The 11,717-nt window shown below is 46.3% G+C and overlaps 1 protein-coding gene across 5 annotated transcripts in view; it reads right to left on the reverse strand.

Moving 5' to 3' along the window:
- Positions 1 to 11,717, reverse strand: part of LOC105495775 (Jun dimerization protein 2) — a 42,609-nt gene that overhangs the window by 21,343 nt on the left and 9,549 nt on the right. For all 5 annotated transcript variants that reach the window (XM_011765513.3, XM_011765509.3, XM_011765514.2 and 2 more), the window contains one exon: positions 10,978 to 11,201. In XM_011765513.3, coding sequence (XP_011763815.1) covers positions 10,978 to 11,178 — 201 coding nt within the window. In that variant the 5' untranslated portion in view covers positions 11,179 to 11,201. The remainder of the gene's footprint in view (positions 1 to 10,977; positions 11,202 to 11,717) is intronic.

Raw genomic sequence — 11,717 nt, forward strand, 5'->3', positions numbered from 1 at the left:
TCAGCCAATCTTTTCAAGCACAAGGCACAGATAACAGACAAATCTCCCAGCAAAGGCAAACTCTCCATCAAGAATACTGAACACCAGCTAATATAAACCCCACCGAGGTGAGAGGGCCACACAGTTCACAACCAGGAATATCTGGCCCGGAGGATGGAAGAGGGGTTTTACCAAGAGTGATTTATTTAAGGAGATGGATGCAATTTAGGTGCAGAGAGGAGGTATGGAAGGGCTTTGCCATACTGAGGCTGATGGAGTCGGACACAGAGCTCCCCATTGCCAGGGCTACGGAGTGGATGCTCAGTTATCAGACCAGAACTGCTGAGAACTCTGGGTCAGTGGCAGTAAATGAGGGCTCCTTTGGCATGAGAACAGCTTCTCTGATTCTCTCTTCTAAAACAATGAAGGAACCAGCCTATTGACAAGCTTGGCAGCTTAATTAATTGGGAAGTCCCTTAGGGCACAGACACGGCGATGTTGAGCATCTCAAGACATGGAAATAACTGGTTTGGAAACGCTAAGGTTTTTGCTGACTCAGAAGGCAACCCCTGCCTTACACAGATTCAGGGGACCATAAGCATTAATGAGTATCCAATGGCAGGTGGACCCATCTAGGAAGCTTGAGATAGGTGTTGAGAAAAATGTGGTTTTAGATCCTTTATTCTCAGAATCTTTGCCAGTCAGAGCTGGAAGGGGCGACCATGTAGACATGCTCTGCATGTGCAGAGAGCATCAGAATGCCCTGGGGGCTTATTGCATCACGGATTTCTGGGCCCCACCCTTTAGAGAGTGTGCTTCAGTATGTTTAGGTGAAGACCCAAGAATCTGCACTTCTAACAAGCTCCCAGATGCTGACCCCACTTTAAGTAGCATCCATTGGTTTCAGCAACAGAAACATCTTGTTCAAATGATACCACAAAATACTCAACAGGTTAAGGCAGTATATATTTTACTTATGGGCTTACTTAAGGGCTTACAATTGCATCATATCCTTATTATAGTCATTCATTGAGAACAAAAAGATGTGTTTTGGCTGGTGCAAAACCTTTAACTCAGAGGTTATCTGGGATATTTGCAGGTTTCTGATAATCTTGTATCCAAATTATTCCTGTCTTTTGTTTTTCTTGCACATTCAGATTAGTAGTTAGTTACAGATGGTAGGTAGGTAATAGCTAGCTAGCTAGCTAGCTAGATAGATAGGCTGGGCGCAGTGGCTCACGCCTGTAATCTCAGCACTTTGGGAGGCCAAGGCGGGCGGATCACTTTGAGCTCAGGTGTTCAAGACCAGCCTGGGCAACATGGCAAAACCCCGTCTCTACTAAAAATACAAAAATTAGCGAGGCATGGTGGCGCACACCTGTAATCCCAGCTATTCAGGAGGCTGAGGCAGGAGAATCACTTGAACCCCAGGCTGGAGTGCAGTGAGCCGAGATCACACCACTGCACTCCAGCCTGGGTGACAGTGAGACTCTATCTCAAAAAAAAAAAAAAAAAGATAGATAGATAATAGATAATGCCTCATCAGCTTGCTTTCCACTCTCAAGATGCTCATCAGTTAATGCGAAGTAGCAGGAAGAGCTTTGTTCGGAAGTCTATGTAAAATAGATTAACCTGGCACCAGCTGTCACCTTGGCAGTGCTCTCCAAGGTGTTTGATCTGATAACTAATAGGTATGAGCATGTGTGTGGATCTTGTCTTTTTAAAATAATAGATAAAATTATGCTTTAAAAATAAGACCCTGGCAAGTGATTTAATCTTCTGAGACTCAGCTCCCTAACAACTCATGCTACCAATAACACTACCTCATAGGGTTGTTGGAACAGATCAGAGATGATGTCTACAAAAGAAGTTTGCAACTATAAAGTGCATTGCTTGTGTATGACTTCTGACCTGAATACAGATGTCCTCGCTCCTTCAAAGACCTGGGCTGGTTTCTTATCTGAATTACCAGGGTTTTCAGCTAATGGCTACAGGTTAGAACACCTGCCAGCCCCACTCAGACCAACTGAATCAGGATCAATATTTTTGAAAGACTTTCCGGGGAATTCTAATCAGTAGTCAGAGTTAGAAACTGCTGTTCTATACCATATATCCTCCCTAGTTCTATATTAAATCCTATCAGATTGTTCTCCTTGCTCCTGGATAGATACTAGCAATAAAAAGGAAAAAAGGCTTCTTCACTGCCACTGGTCTAAAAGGGGATTTTAATAACCCTAGCAACTAATTCTGGAACATTGCTACACACTGGGGGATTTGCATACATTATTCCTTTTCAGCCTCCCCACAACCCTGTAGGGCAGATATTCTTCTTCTCCATTTTTAAAAGAGCTTTATTGGGATCAAACTCACACATACCATACAATTTGTCCATTAAAGTGTACAATTCGCCAACTTGTATTATATCCAGAGTTGTGCAACCATCACAAAAATCAATTTGAGAACATTTTCATCACCCCCAAAAGAAACCTCATATCCCTTGGGCATCACTCCCCACTCCTCCCATCTCCCCACCCCTAGGCAACTGGCTCTACTTCCTGTCTCTATGAATTTGCCTGTTCTGGACATTTCATCTAAATGGAACCACACAGTATGTGGTCTCTTGTGGCTGGCTTCTTTTACGCAGCATAACATTTTCAAGGTTCATCCATATTACAGCATGTATCAGTTCTTCATTCCTTTCTATGGCTAAATAATAATCCATTGTATAGATAGACCATGTTTTATTTATTCATGTACCAATTGATGGACATTTGAGCTGCTTCCACTTTGGAGCTATTGTGAATAATGCCACTATAAACGTTCAGGTACGTTTTTGTGTGGACATGTTTTCCTTCCTGTTGGGTATATATGTAGGAGTGAAATTGCTGGATCGCATGGGAACTCTGTTTAGCCCTTTGAGGAACCACCAGACTGTTTTCCAAAGTGGCTGCATCATTTTACATTCCCACAATCAATTCATGACGACAGCTTCTCCACATTCTCACCAATATCTGTTATTATCTTTTTCCATTATAGTCATCCCAGTGGGTGCAAAATAGTATCTCATCATGGTTTTGACTTGTATTTCCTTGATGGCTATGATGTTGAGCATTTTTTCATGTGCTTATTCACCATTTATATATTTTCTTTGGAGAAATGAATATTGAGATCCTTTGCCCATTTTTCTACTGGGTTATTTGTCTTATTATTGACATGTAATCATTATTTATATATTCCAGATGCAAGTCCCTCATTAGATCTACGATTTGCAAAAATTTTCTCTCATTCTGTGGATTGTCTTTTTACTTTGTCTCCTTTGAAGTACCAAAGTTTTTAATTTTGATGATGTCCAATTTATTTTTTATTTTGTTGCTTTTATTTTTGGCGTAAAATCTAAGAAACCACTACCTAATCCAAGGTCACAAAGATTTATGGCTGTTGTCTTCTAAGAGTTTTCTAGTTTTCACTCTTAAATTTAGTTCTTTGATCCATTTTGAGATAATTTATGGATATGGTACTAGGTACTAGGTAGGGGTCTGTTCCCCCTAATTTTACAAGGGATGAAATTGAATTTCAAACATCTAGTGAACTCTCCAGAGCCAAACCATTCCAGTGCAGCAGTCCTGCTTTGCTACATTGCCTCCAAAAAGGCAAGGGTTTTTATTTGCGGGGGTTGGGGAGTTGGTAGGGTGTAGGGAGGACTACAGAGGCAAACCACAGAGAAGTTTGTCAGAGCATACACATGCACTATGCTCAGTGAAAGGGGACCCTGCAGTCACAGAGCAGAGCACAGTCAATGAGCCCCAGCATATGGCAGGTTGTACACAACCTCGAGGGGTGGCTAAACCCAGAGGAGGCCCAGGCCCTCACTCCCAGCACTTTCACATCCTGCCTGAATCCATCCGTAAGTTCCTCTAGATCTCCATGCTCCAACCTCAGGCCAGGTTGCCTTGTGCCTTTTGGGCACAGTAGAAGGAAGAAAGATTTAAATGGCTTCACAGTTGTTCAGTCAGATGAGCCTCCCCCAGGAGAGGACTCAGTTTCCCAACTCTGAGTCCATGTTGCCAGTGGACCTGGAAACATCAAAGTAAGATGGCAGGATTGACAGAAGGGTTGACAGCCCATCTTAAGGCTGCTAAAAAAGCTGATGGTTGATGGGAATCCAACGATGACATTAACACCACAGGAAACAAGATAAGGGGTCACAGAAGGCAGCTTAGGGGAAAACAGAGGCTTGAAGAGCCTTCTCATTTATAGTTTGTGATGATAACTAAAACTCCAGCTGCATCTAAACTGCATAAACAACCAGAAACTGGAAAGTCTGCTTGCTTCCCTGAAACCCAGGTCATAGGCTAACACTTTAGAAAGCCCAGTGCTGTCAGAATAGGTAGTTCACTACACATGGAATCAGTCTCTAACAAAGGTAATTTATGGACATACTGCACTACAGTCAAGGTCATCTTTCACACAGTATCTCATTTAATCTTCATGGTGAAGCTCTATCATGAGGACGTGGATCCAGTCGCCATGTGGAGTATGTGCAGGAAGCTGCACTACTTTGGAAAGGGCAGTTTGGATTTCCTCCTGTTACAGATGAGGAAACGAGCTAACTTTTCCAAGGTTATGCTAGGAATGAGAGAGAGAGCCAGACTTTGAACCCAGAACTTGCACCCAAGCCCAGAGCTCTTCCCAGGCCCCAGAAGCAGCCCCTCTGGTTAGGAAGCCTGGATGTGCCCTGCTCCCACAACACCTCAGACCACCCACCATTTCCGAGGGCAAAATACCCTCAGGTCAATACAAGCCCATGAAACAGGTTTTTGATTCAATTATAAAAACTACCTTGCATGATCAACACATTTGAAAAGTGAGTCACAAGCCTACCTTACATCTGTGTCTTAGTAAGTGCCAGGCATCATGTGAAACCTTTAGCAGCATTAGTTCATTTCATTATCATAGCAACAGCAGGGCTTGGTGACTCACACCTGTAATCCAAGCACTTTGGGAGGCCGAGATGGGAGGATCGCTCGAGCCCAGGAGTCCACAAACAGCCTGGGCAACATGGCGAAACCCCCATCTCTACAAAAAATACAAAAATTAGCCAGGCCTGGTGACATGTGCCTGCAGTCCCAGCTACTCAGGGGGCTGAGGTGGGAGGATTGCTTGAGCTCAGGAGGTCAAGGCTGCAGTGAGTCAAGATCGTGCCACTGCACTCCAGCCTGGGCAACAGAGTGAGAACCTGTCTCAAAAAAAAAAAAAAAAAAAAAAAAAAATCATAACAACACTAAGAGGTAGGTATTATTATCATCCTCACTTTAAGATATTAATAGAAAATCTAAGAAGCCGTAAGGCTTCCTGAGCTTTTCAGAGGTGTCTGATTTCTGCTAAGGACGTAGAGATCCAGCCACATCCTCACCACCACCTCTCTAAGGGACCCTGTGCTAGGATAACACTGGGTGTGACCAACTTCTGATTTTAAATAAAAGCCTCAGAACCCTTGTGAATGCTCTGGATATGGTATCAAATAAGACTAAACACCACAGAGGCCAATGTTAAACACACTCATAGCTGCCTTTAACTATCACTCATTCTCCCTCAACTTTAAATTTTTTTTTAAGCTAACAGCTTTTGAAAATGTGCTAACAAAGTAACGGAACTAAAGTGGAAATTACAGATTTCAAAGATGAGTTGGGAGATTCTGTTCCAAGAGAGGACAGATTGGACCTCTCTGCCAAACAAGTATGAGACAAAAAAAGCATCTGAGTCAGGGGGAAGAAGGCCAATGCTATTCCAAAAGCCACAATTAAAAACCAATTATGCAAAGCTTGCTAAAAAATGTCAGTGGGCTGCCTTTACGTTTCAAATCACTAAAAACACAAGCGCGCTTAGGCCAACATTTACCCAGCACATCAGCTGGTTTGGGGCAACTTTTTCTGCTCAGGCTAAACATGGATGCACGTCTTGGTCTCTGTTATGAACAAAGTCTGGGAAGACCACCTGGGGCTGAGTGAACACGGCTTCCAAGGCCGCTCTATGGTCCATGGATTCCTATTCACACTTCATCCAGGGGCCCTGGAGAAGACAGGAAGTCACCAATGTGAAATTCACAGACAGTTAAGTCTCCTCTCCATCTCTGAAAATGATGAGGACACGGATCCAGTCCCTGTGTGGAATACACACAGGAAGCTGCCCTGTGTTGGAAAGGGCAGTTGCTGATGATACATACACACCGATTCCTCAGGGTGACACCCTCAGAAAGCTCCCTAATAAGGATCAGAAGAGCCTGAGGACAGGAAGAAACCACTTAGAGTCACATTCCCAAAAGTAGCTGAGTCATCTCTGAGCCTACTAGCTATACAACTTCCCAGGCCCCTACCCTCGGAGATTCTGATTCCATGGGCCTGGGGTGGGGTCTGGAAATTTATATTTTTTAAGAAATTTCCCAAAGTGTTTTGATGACCAGTCACATTTTGGAATGATTGGTTTGATTTTTGTTGTATTTTCTTTTTTTCTGCCTGAAGTCAATGAAATTCAGAAATAGCAAAATCTAATGAACAATGGCTGAAGATAAGAACTGGGAAGTAGAGCCATCAAGGAATAGAAAGTTTAAGTGACTTGCCAAGTTGACACAGCTCATAATGTTCAAACCAACAAGCAAGGTCCGTGGGACATAAATATGGGACACAGACTCAAAATCAGGTTGGCAACACAGACCGTGTGAAGTGGGCTGGGGGTAAGACATCAGTGAGTAGTGGGGACTGCGGTGAACTCAAGGCTGTACACAAATACAGCAGGCATCTGCTCCTCAGCTCCAACCTCTTGTTGCGTCTAAGGGTGTGGCTTTAAGTGGCTAGATATTCTGGTTTTTTAAAAGAAGCCAGAAAGTCCACATTTCCTGGCTTTTAAATATGGCAATTCATTCAATTTTTTAAAAAAGAAAACCACACTGTGATTTTGTTAAAAAAGAAAGAAAAAGCAAACCACCCTGTGAACAAGATTCATCTGCAGGCCGACGCCTGCCCCTGGAATGCCAGTGTGCAGTCTCTTTCCTGAAAGGTCATCCAGTTTAGCCTCCCTTGAACTCTTGAGTTCCCTCTAGAGCACGGAGAGGTGGCCAGAGGGTGAGGGGTCCTGTCTAGCAGGTTGATTAGAAAGTGTCTGGTGTGTGTATGTGTGTGTGCAAGGGTGGGGCTTCGGGCCTCCCTCCCCTCCCAACTGAAAATGCATTCCAGACCCAGAGGCAGGGTGTGACCACCACAGCCACAGCTCCCTGGGAGATGACCTGGGAAGGGCCAAGATCTTCAGGCCAATAGGGACTGGTTGGTGGAGGAGTCCAGCTGTGAGGGGCTACAGAGGAAAAGTCAAGGAAGGAAAGCTCTGGAGAAAGCCAGAGAGCAAAGCTGTCCTGAAAGGGAATACTAGAAAAGAAAGGAGAAAGAAGCAACAGCTTTAAAAATTCCACAACCCAGGAAATGACGTTCCCAGAGTCCCTGGCCAATCATCAAAATGAGCAGTCTTGCCACTGCCATGTCCTTGGTCTGCTTAATTTTTCTTCATGGTGCTGACCACGAACTCACCTTATATATTGTGTATTAATTTGCTTACTTTTGGATGCCCTCACTGCAATATATAGCGCCGAGAGATGCAAGGCTTTGACTCTTTTATCTGCAGTTCGGTTCCCAGCGCCTGGTGCAGTGCTCAGCACATAGTAGATGCTTAACAAATATGGCTTGAACAAACGGACTGCAGGCAAGCAGTTGGCACCAAAACAGTTTAACGTCATGTGTTGACCATGTAATAATAACGACATCAGCACAAAGCACTTTATAATTCACAAAACCTGTCGTTGAACTTAATTCCTCCCATTTTCTTTTACTGAATTGCTCCGTTCGTTTGGATACAGCCCAGGAGACTGCTGGCCTCTGCAAGGCGAACAGCCCAAGAACCACCTCTGACAGAGCTGCCTGCACGGCGGCTCAGCTGGCTCTCTCTCTCTCTCCCATTCTCTCTCTCTCTCTCTCTCTCTCTCTCTCTCTCTGGGGACTAGGAGACAATGAGGCTGCAGAACTGAAGGGCTCAGCACTCACCGGGCAATGTCATAAAAATGATCGAACATTCCGGGGCCAGGTTCATCCAACCTCCCCAGCTCAACAGAGCTCTGGTTAGAAGTCTGGGAGGGGTATAGAGGCATGGGAGGCCGCACAGCATGTGGGCTCAAGACAGACTGCCTGAGCTCATTTCCCAGCTACTGACCTTGGACCTGCCTCAGCCTTGTTGACCTCATCTGTAATGTGGATATAACAACAACAATAACAACACTAATTACTTCAGAGGGTACTTGTGCAGCGTAAATGAGGTACTTTACAAAGAGACCTAGTACCATGACTAGGACTTAGCTCAGCACAAGTGACACCCGGCTGTAATGGCGGCACACCGGGCCCCAGTGCTATCACTTCCCAGCAGTGTGACCCTGAGTGACTGAACTCCCTCCCTAGACCTCAAACTCTTCTCTAATATGGGGGTAACCTGGACTCCAGGACTGAATAAGGAATGAATGAAGTCATGCATGTTAAGTACTTTGTGCAGGTCCTGGGACATATTAAATGCTTAATGAGCTAGTATCTGATTATTATTCAAGAAATTTTTACTAGTCTAAAATGCCAATATGAAAATCCACTCAAGGCAGTTTGCCATATGCAAATAAATCTTTAGACCATAGATTCTTCAGTTGCAAGTTTCTTTCCCCACCCCCCTTTAGGTTTTAGTTACTCTAAGAATTAGCTCTCCCAGCCCCTGGGGATCTGACCTAGGAGGCATTTGGAGGTGGGTTCACAGTGCAGGGCTGGCATCCCTCTACATCGGTACAATCTCGCTGCTCCATCTGCCTCTTCGCCCCCACAACACTGCAGTCTGACAGCGAGGGAGAGGACATGCAAATATGCCCTAAAAACGGCTTGTTATTTTCACGGCCTGGATGGTGCACGTCTGTGGGTGCCTGTGAGGACAGCATGTCACTGTTGGATACAGGGCAGATGCCACCAATTTGGGGGTGGTGTAAAATGTAAAAATACCCAACCCAAATAAAAGTGGCTTCTCCAAAAAAAAAAAAAAAAAAAAAAAAGGGAAGAGTTCCTCCAGTGCCTTTTGCAGAGGAGAGAGGTGGTAACTCAGCCCCCCAGGCGAATCTCAGCTTGGCCACCTCTGCCCAAGACACCTGGCTCCTCATCAACCCCATGCACAGCCTTAGCGCCCATGAAACTGCTCAGCTATTGGCTCCAAATGGCAATTTTACTGTGGAATGACCCAGAAACAGATGCTCTCAAGTTACAGACCTGGGAAGGTGAGGAGCAGAGGGCCAAAAGACAAGGACCCTGCATCATGAAGACAGAACACTAAATAAGCTGGGAAGTGCTCCAACAACACATTGGCTTTCAAGATCAATTCAGAAGAATATAATCACAGTCAACTCACATCTTGTAATCCACAGTCTTTAGTTGGCACCTATGATGGACCTCATCCACGTGTCTTGAGCACAAACGGCTAACAGGGTCCAGGCAGTAGAGGTAAATGAAGACAGATGGTAGTAGCAAAAGCAAAACCAACAATATAAGCAGGATCAAGAATAACAGGGAGGTGCAGGGGCCTGTGGCCTACTGGAAAGAGGAAACAGTAAAGTACCTCCGTCCACCCCCACTGAACCATTGCCATGCCAGAACAGGGCAGTGTATGACGAGATCTTCCAATTTTTTAATCAAAATTTTCAAGTGAAATGTGGGTTCGCGTTTCTTTTAAAACACTGAGCTGGCCAAACAAAATACATCTGAGAGCCAGGTCCAGCCTGCAAATGGCCAGTTTGCCACCACAGCCAAGCCCCCAACAGTCCTCTGCAGTTTTTAGATACCCGTCAGGAGAAGGGGAGCTGAGAAATAGTTGCCTAATATCCCCAGCTCTCCCCTGCGGTTACCCAGACACCCTTCTCCATGCAGAAAGCCCTCTCTCTCTAGCACTCTCAGCACTTCAGCCCCCCGAGCTCCCCCCAGGCTCACCTTTGCCGGTGAACCCTCCCTCCAAGCACAGCTGCTATTCCCAGCTGCTCAGCCGCTTTCTGTGCCCTCCCCATCCCAGCCTCTTCCCCACCTCCCACCACAGGCTCCTCCTTTCCAGGGGGCAGCTACTCTGGCAGGCCTCTGAAGAAACGGCACTGCTGGGAACCTTGCTGGGGCAGGCCTTCAGACAAACGGCCAGCCCTGGGCAAGTAGCCGGCGGCATGCCCTGCATAGATCCTCGGCCATGCCGGGGACTGCTGCTGCTCACCAGTGCCCTGAGGAAAGGGCTCATGAGAGCTGCAGGTACAACGGACCTGAGGAGGGGTCCCTTGCAAATGCCACATGTGGGTGCTCCACGTGTGGGTCCTGGGCAAGTGCCATCTAAGGCGGACACTGCTGGCTGACTGAGGCCATGCCCAGCTCTGGCAGCTGCTTGGGAGGGGAGGCCGCACTACTCTTCCTCCAAGTTCCCTGGTTCAGCTGCAGAAAGGGCCAAGTGGGGTGGAGGTCATGATGTGACTAATGATAATTTTAAAAGATAACCTAATATTGGCATTCTCTTGTCTACTTTTCAAAACATGTACACATTCCCATTCCCAGTATCTCCCCTGATCCACCCACCACCCCAGAGAGATGGCCGAGATATTGCTGTTCATTACTGTTATTATTATCACTCTTCCCCCGCCCCTCGGAGAACCAGAGACAGGTTAAATATCCTCCCCTGGCCCAGTGCTTCTCCAGTGTTAACATGTCCACGAATCCCTGGGGGATCTTGTTAAGATGCAGATTCTGATTCAGAAGCCTGGAGCGAGGCCTGGGATTCCGCATTTCTGATAACCCCGGGGTGGTATGGATGCTACTGGTCCTCAGACTCCACTTTGAATAGCAAGGTTAAGGTCCCACAGTGGGTTTAGGGCCACACCTGGAATCTGCCAGGGGTAAAAGACTCGCTCACCTCACTTTTCACGGGCTGGGGCCTCTTGCCCAGTTTCACCTCCAGGAAGTGCAAGGGTGCAATCATGGCCCCGAGGTTGCGGATGTCAGCGTATTTCAGCTCCTCCACGGTCAGGGCCGAGCTGGGGAGTCCGGTCAGGGGGCCAAGCCCTGGCAAGGAGCCTGCGGTCACCGAAGGGTCCGGGATCTGCCCAGGCATCATAGCAGGAGGAGCGGCAGGCCAGCCTGGAGTGGGCAGGAAAAGAGCAGGACAGTCAGCCAGGTCAGGGGCTCCAGGAGGGCTCAAGCCCCTCGTCTTGCCAGGACTGTCACTTCTTTCACCACTGTTCCCCTGAATCCCTTTCCCACCCAGCTACTCTTCCTGCTGTAAAGTCCTTCCTGTTACAGAGGAAAAGTTGCTCAATTAACTCACACCAAGGTCACCCTTGGCACTGCCAGGAGTGTCTGCCTTTTTTATTTTGAAGGCAATGCTTGACCCAGTCATAGGCAACATGTATTCAGCCTTTGCTCTGTGCCAGGCCCCACAGTAATCCTGTAGTCAGTCCCATTAGGCTGGATCAGAGGTCATTACACAGAGGAAGTAGCCAAGCTTAGAACGATAATTTGCTCAAGGTTGTACACAGTTAAAACTGGTGGAGCTGGGATTTCAATGGCAGCATACAGTCTCTGAAGAGAGTGAATTATAATGGCGGAACCTCAAGCACCTTCACACCTGTTTCAGAGGAAGCTATTTTTGGTCTG

The sequence above is a fragment of the Macaca nemestrina genome, chromosome 7 (assembly GCF_043159975.1).
Source record: "Macaca nemestrina isolate mMacNem1 chromosome 7, mMacNem.hap1, whole genome shotgun sequence".
Lineage (NCBI taxonomy): Eukaryota > Metazoa > Chordata > Mammalia > Primates > Cercopithecidae > Macaca > Macaca nemestrina.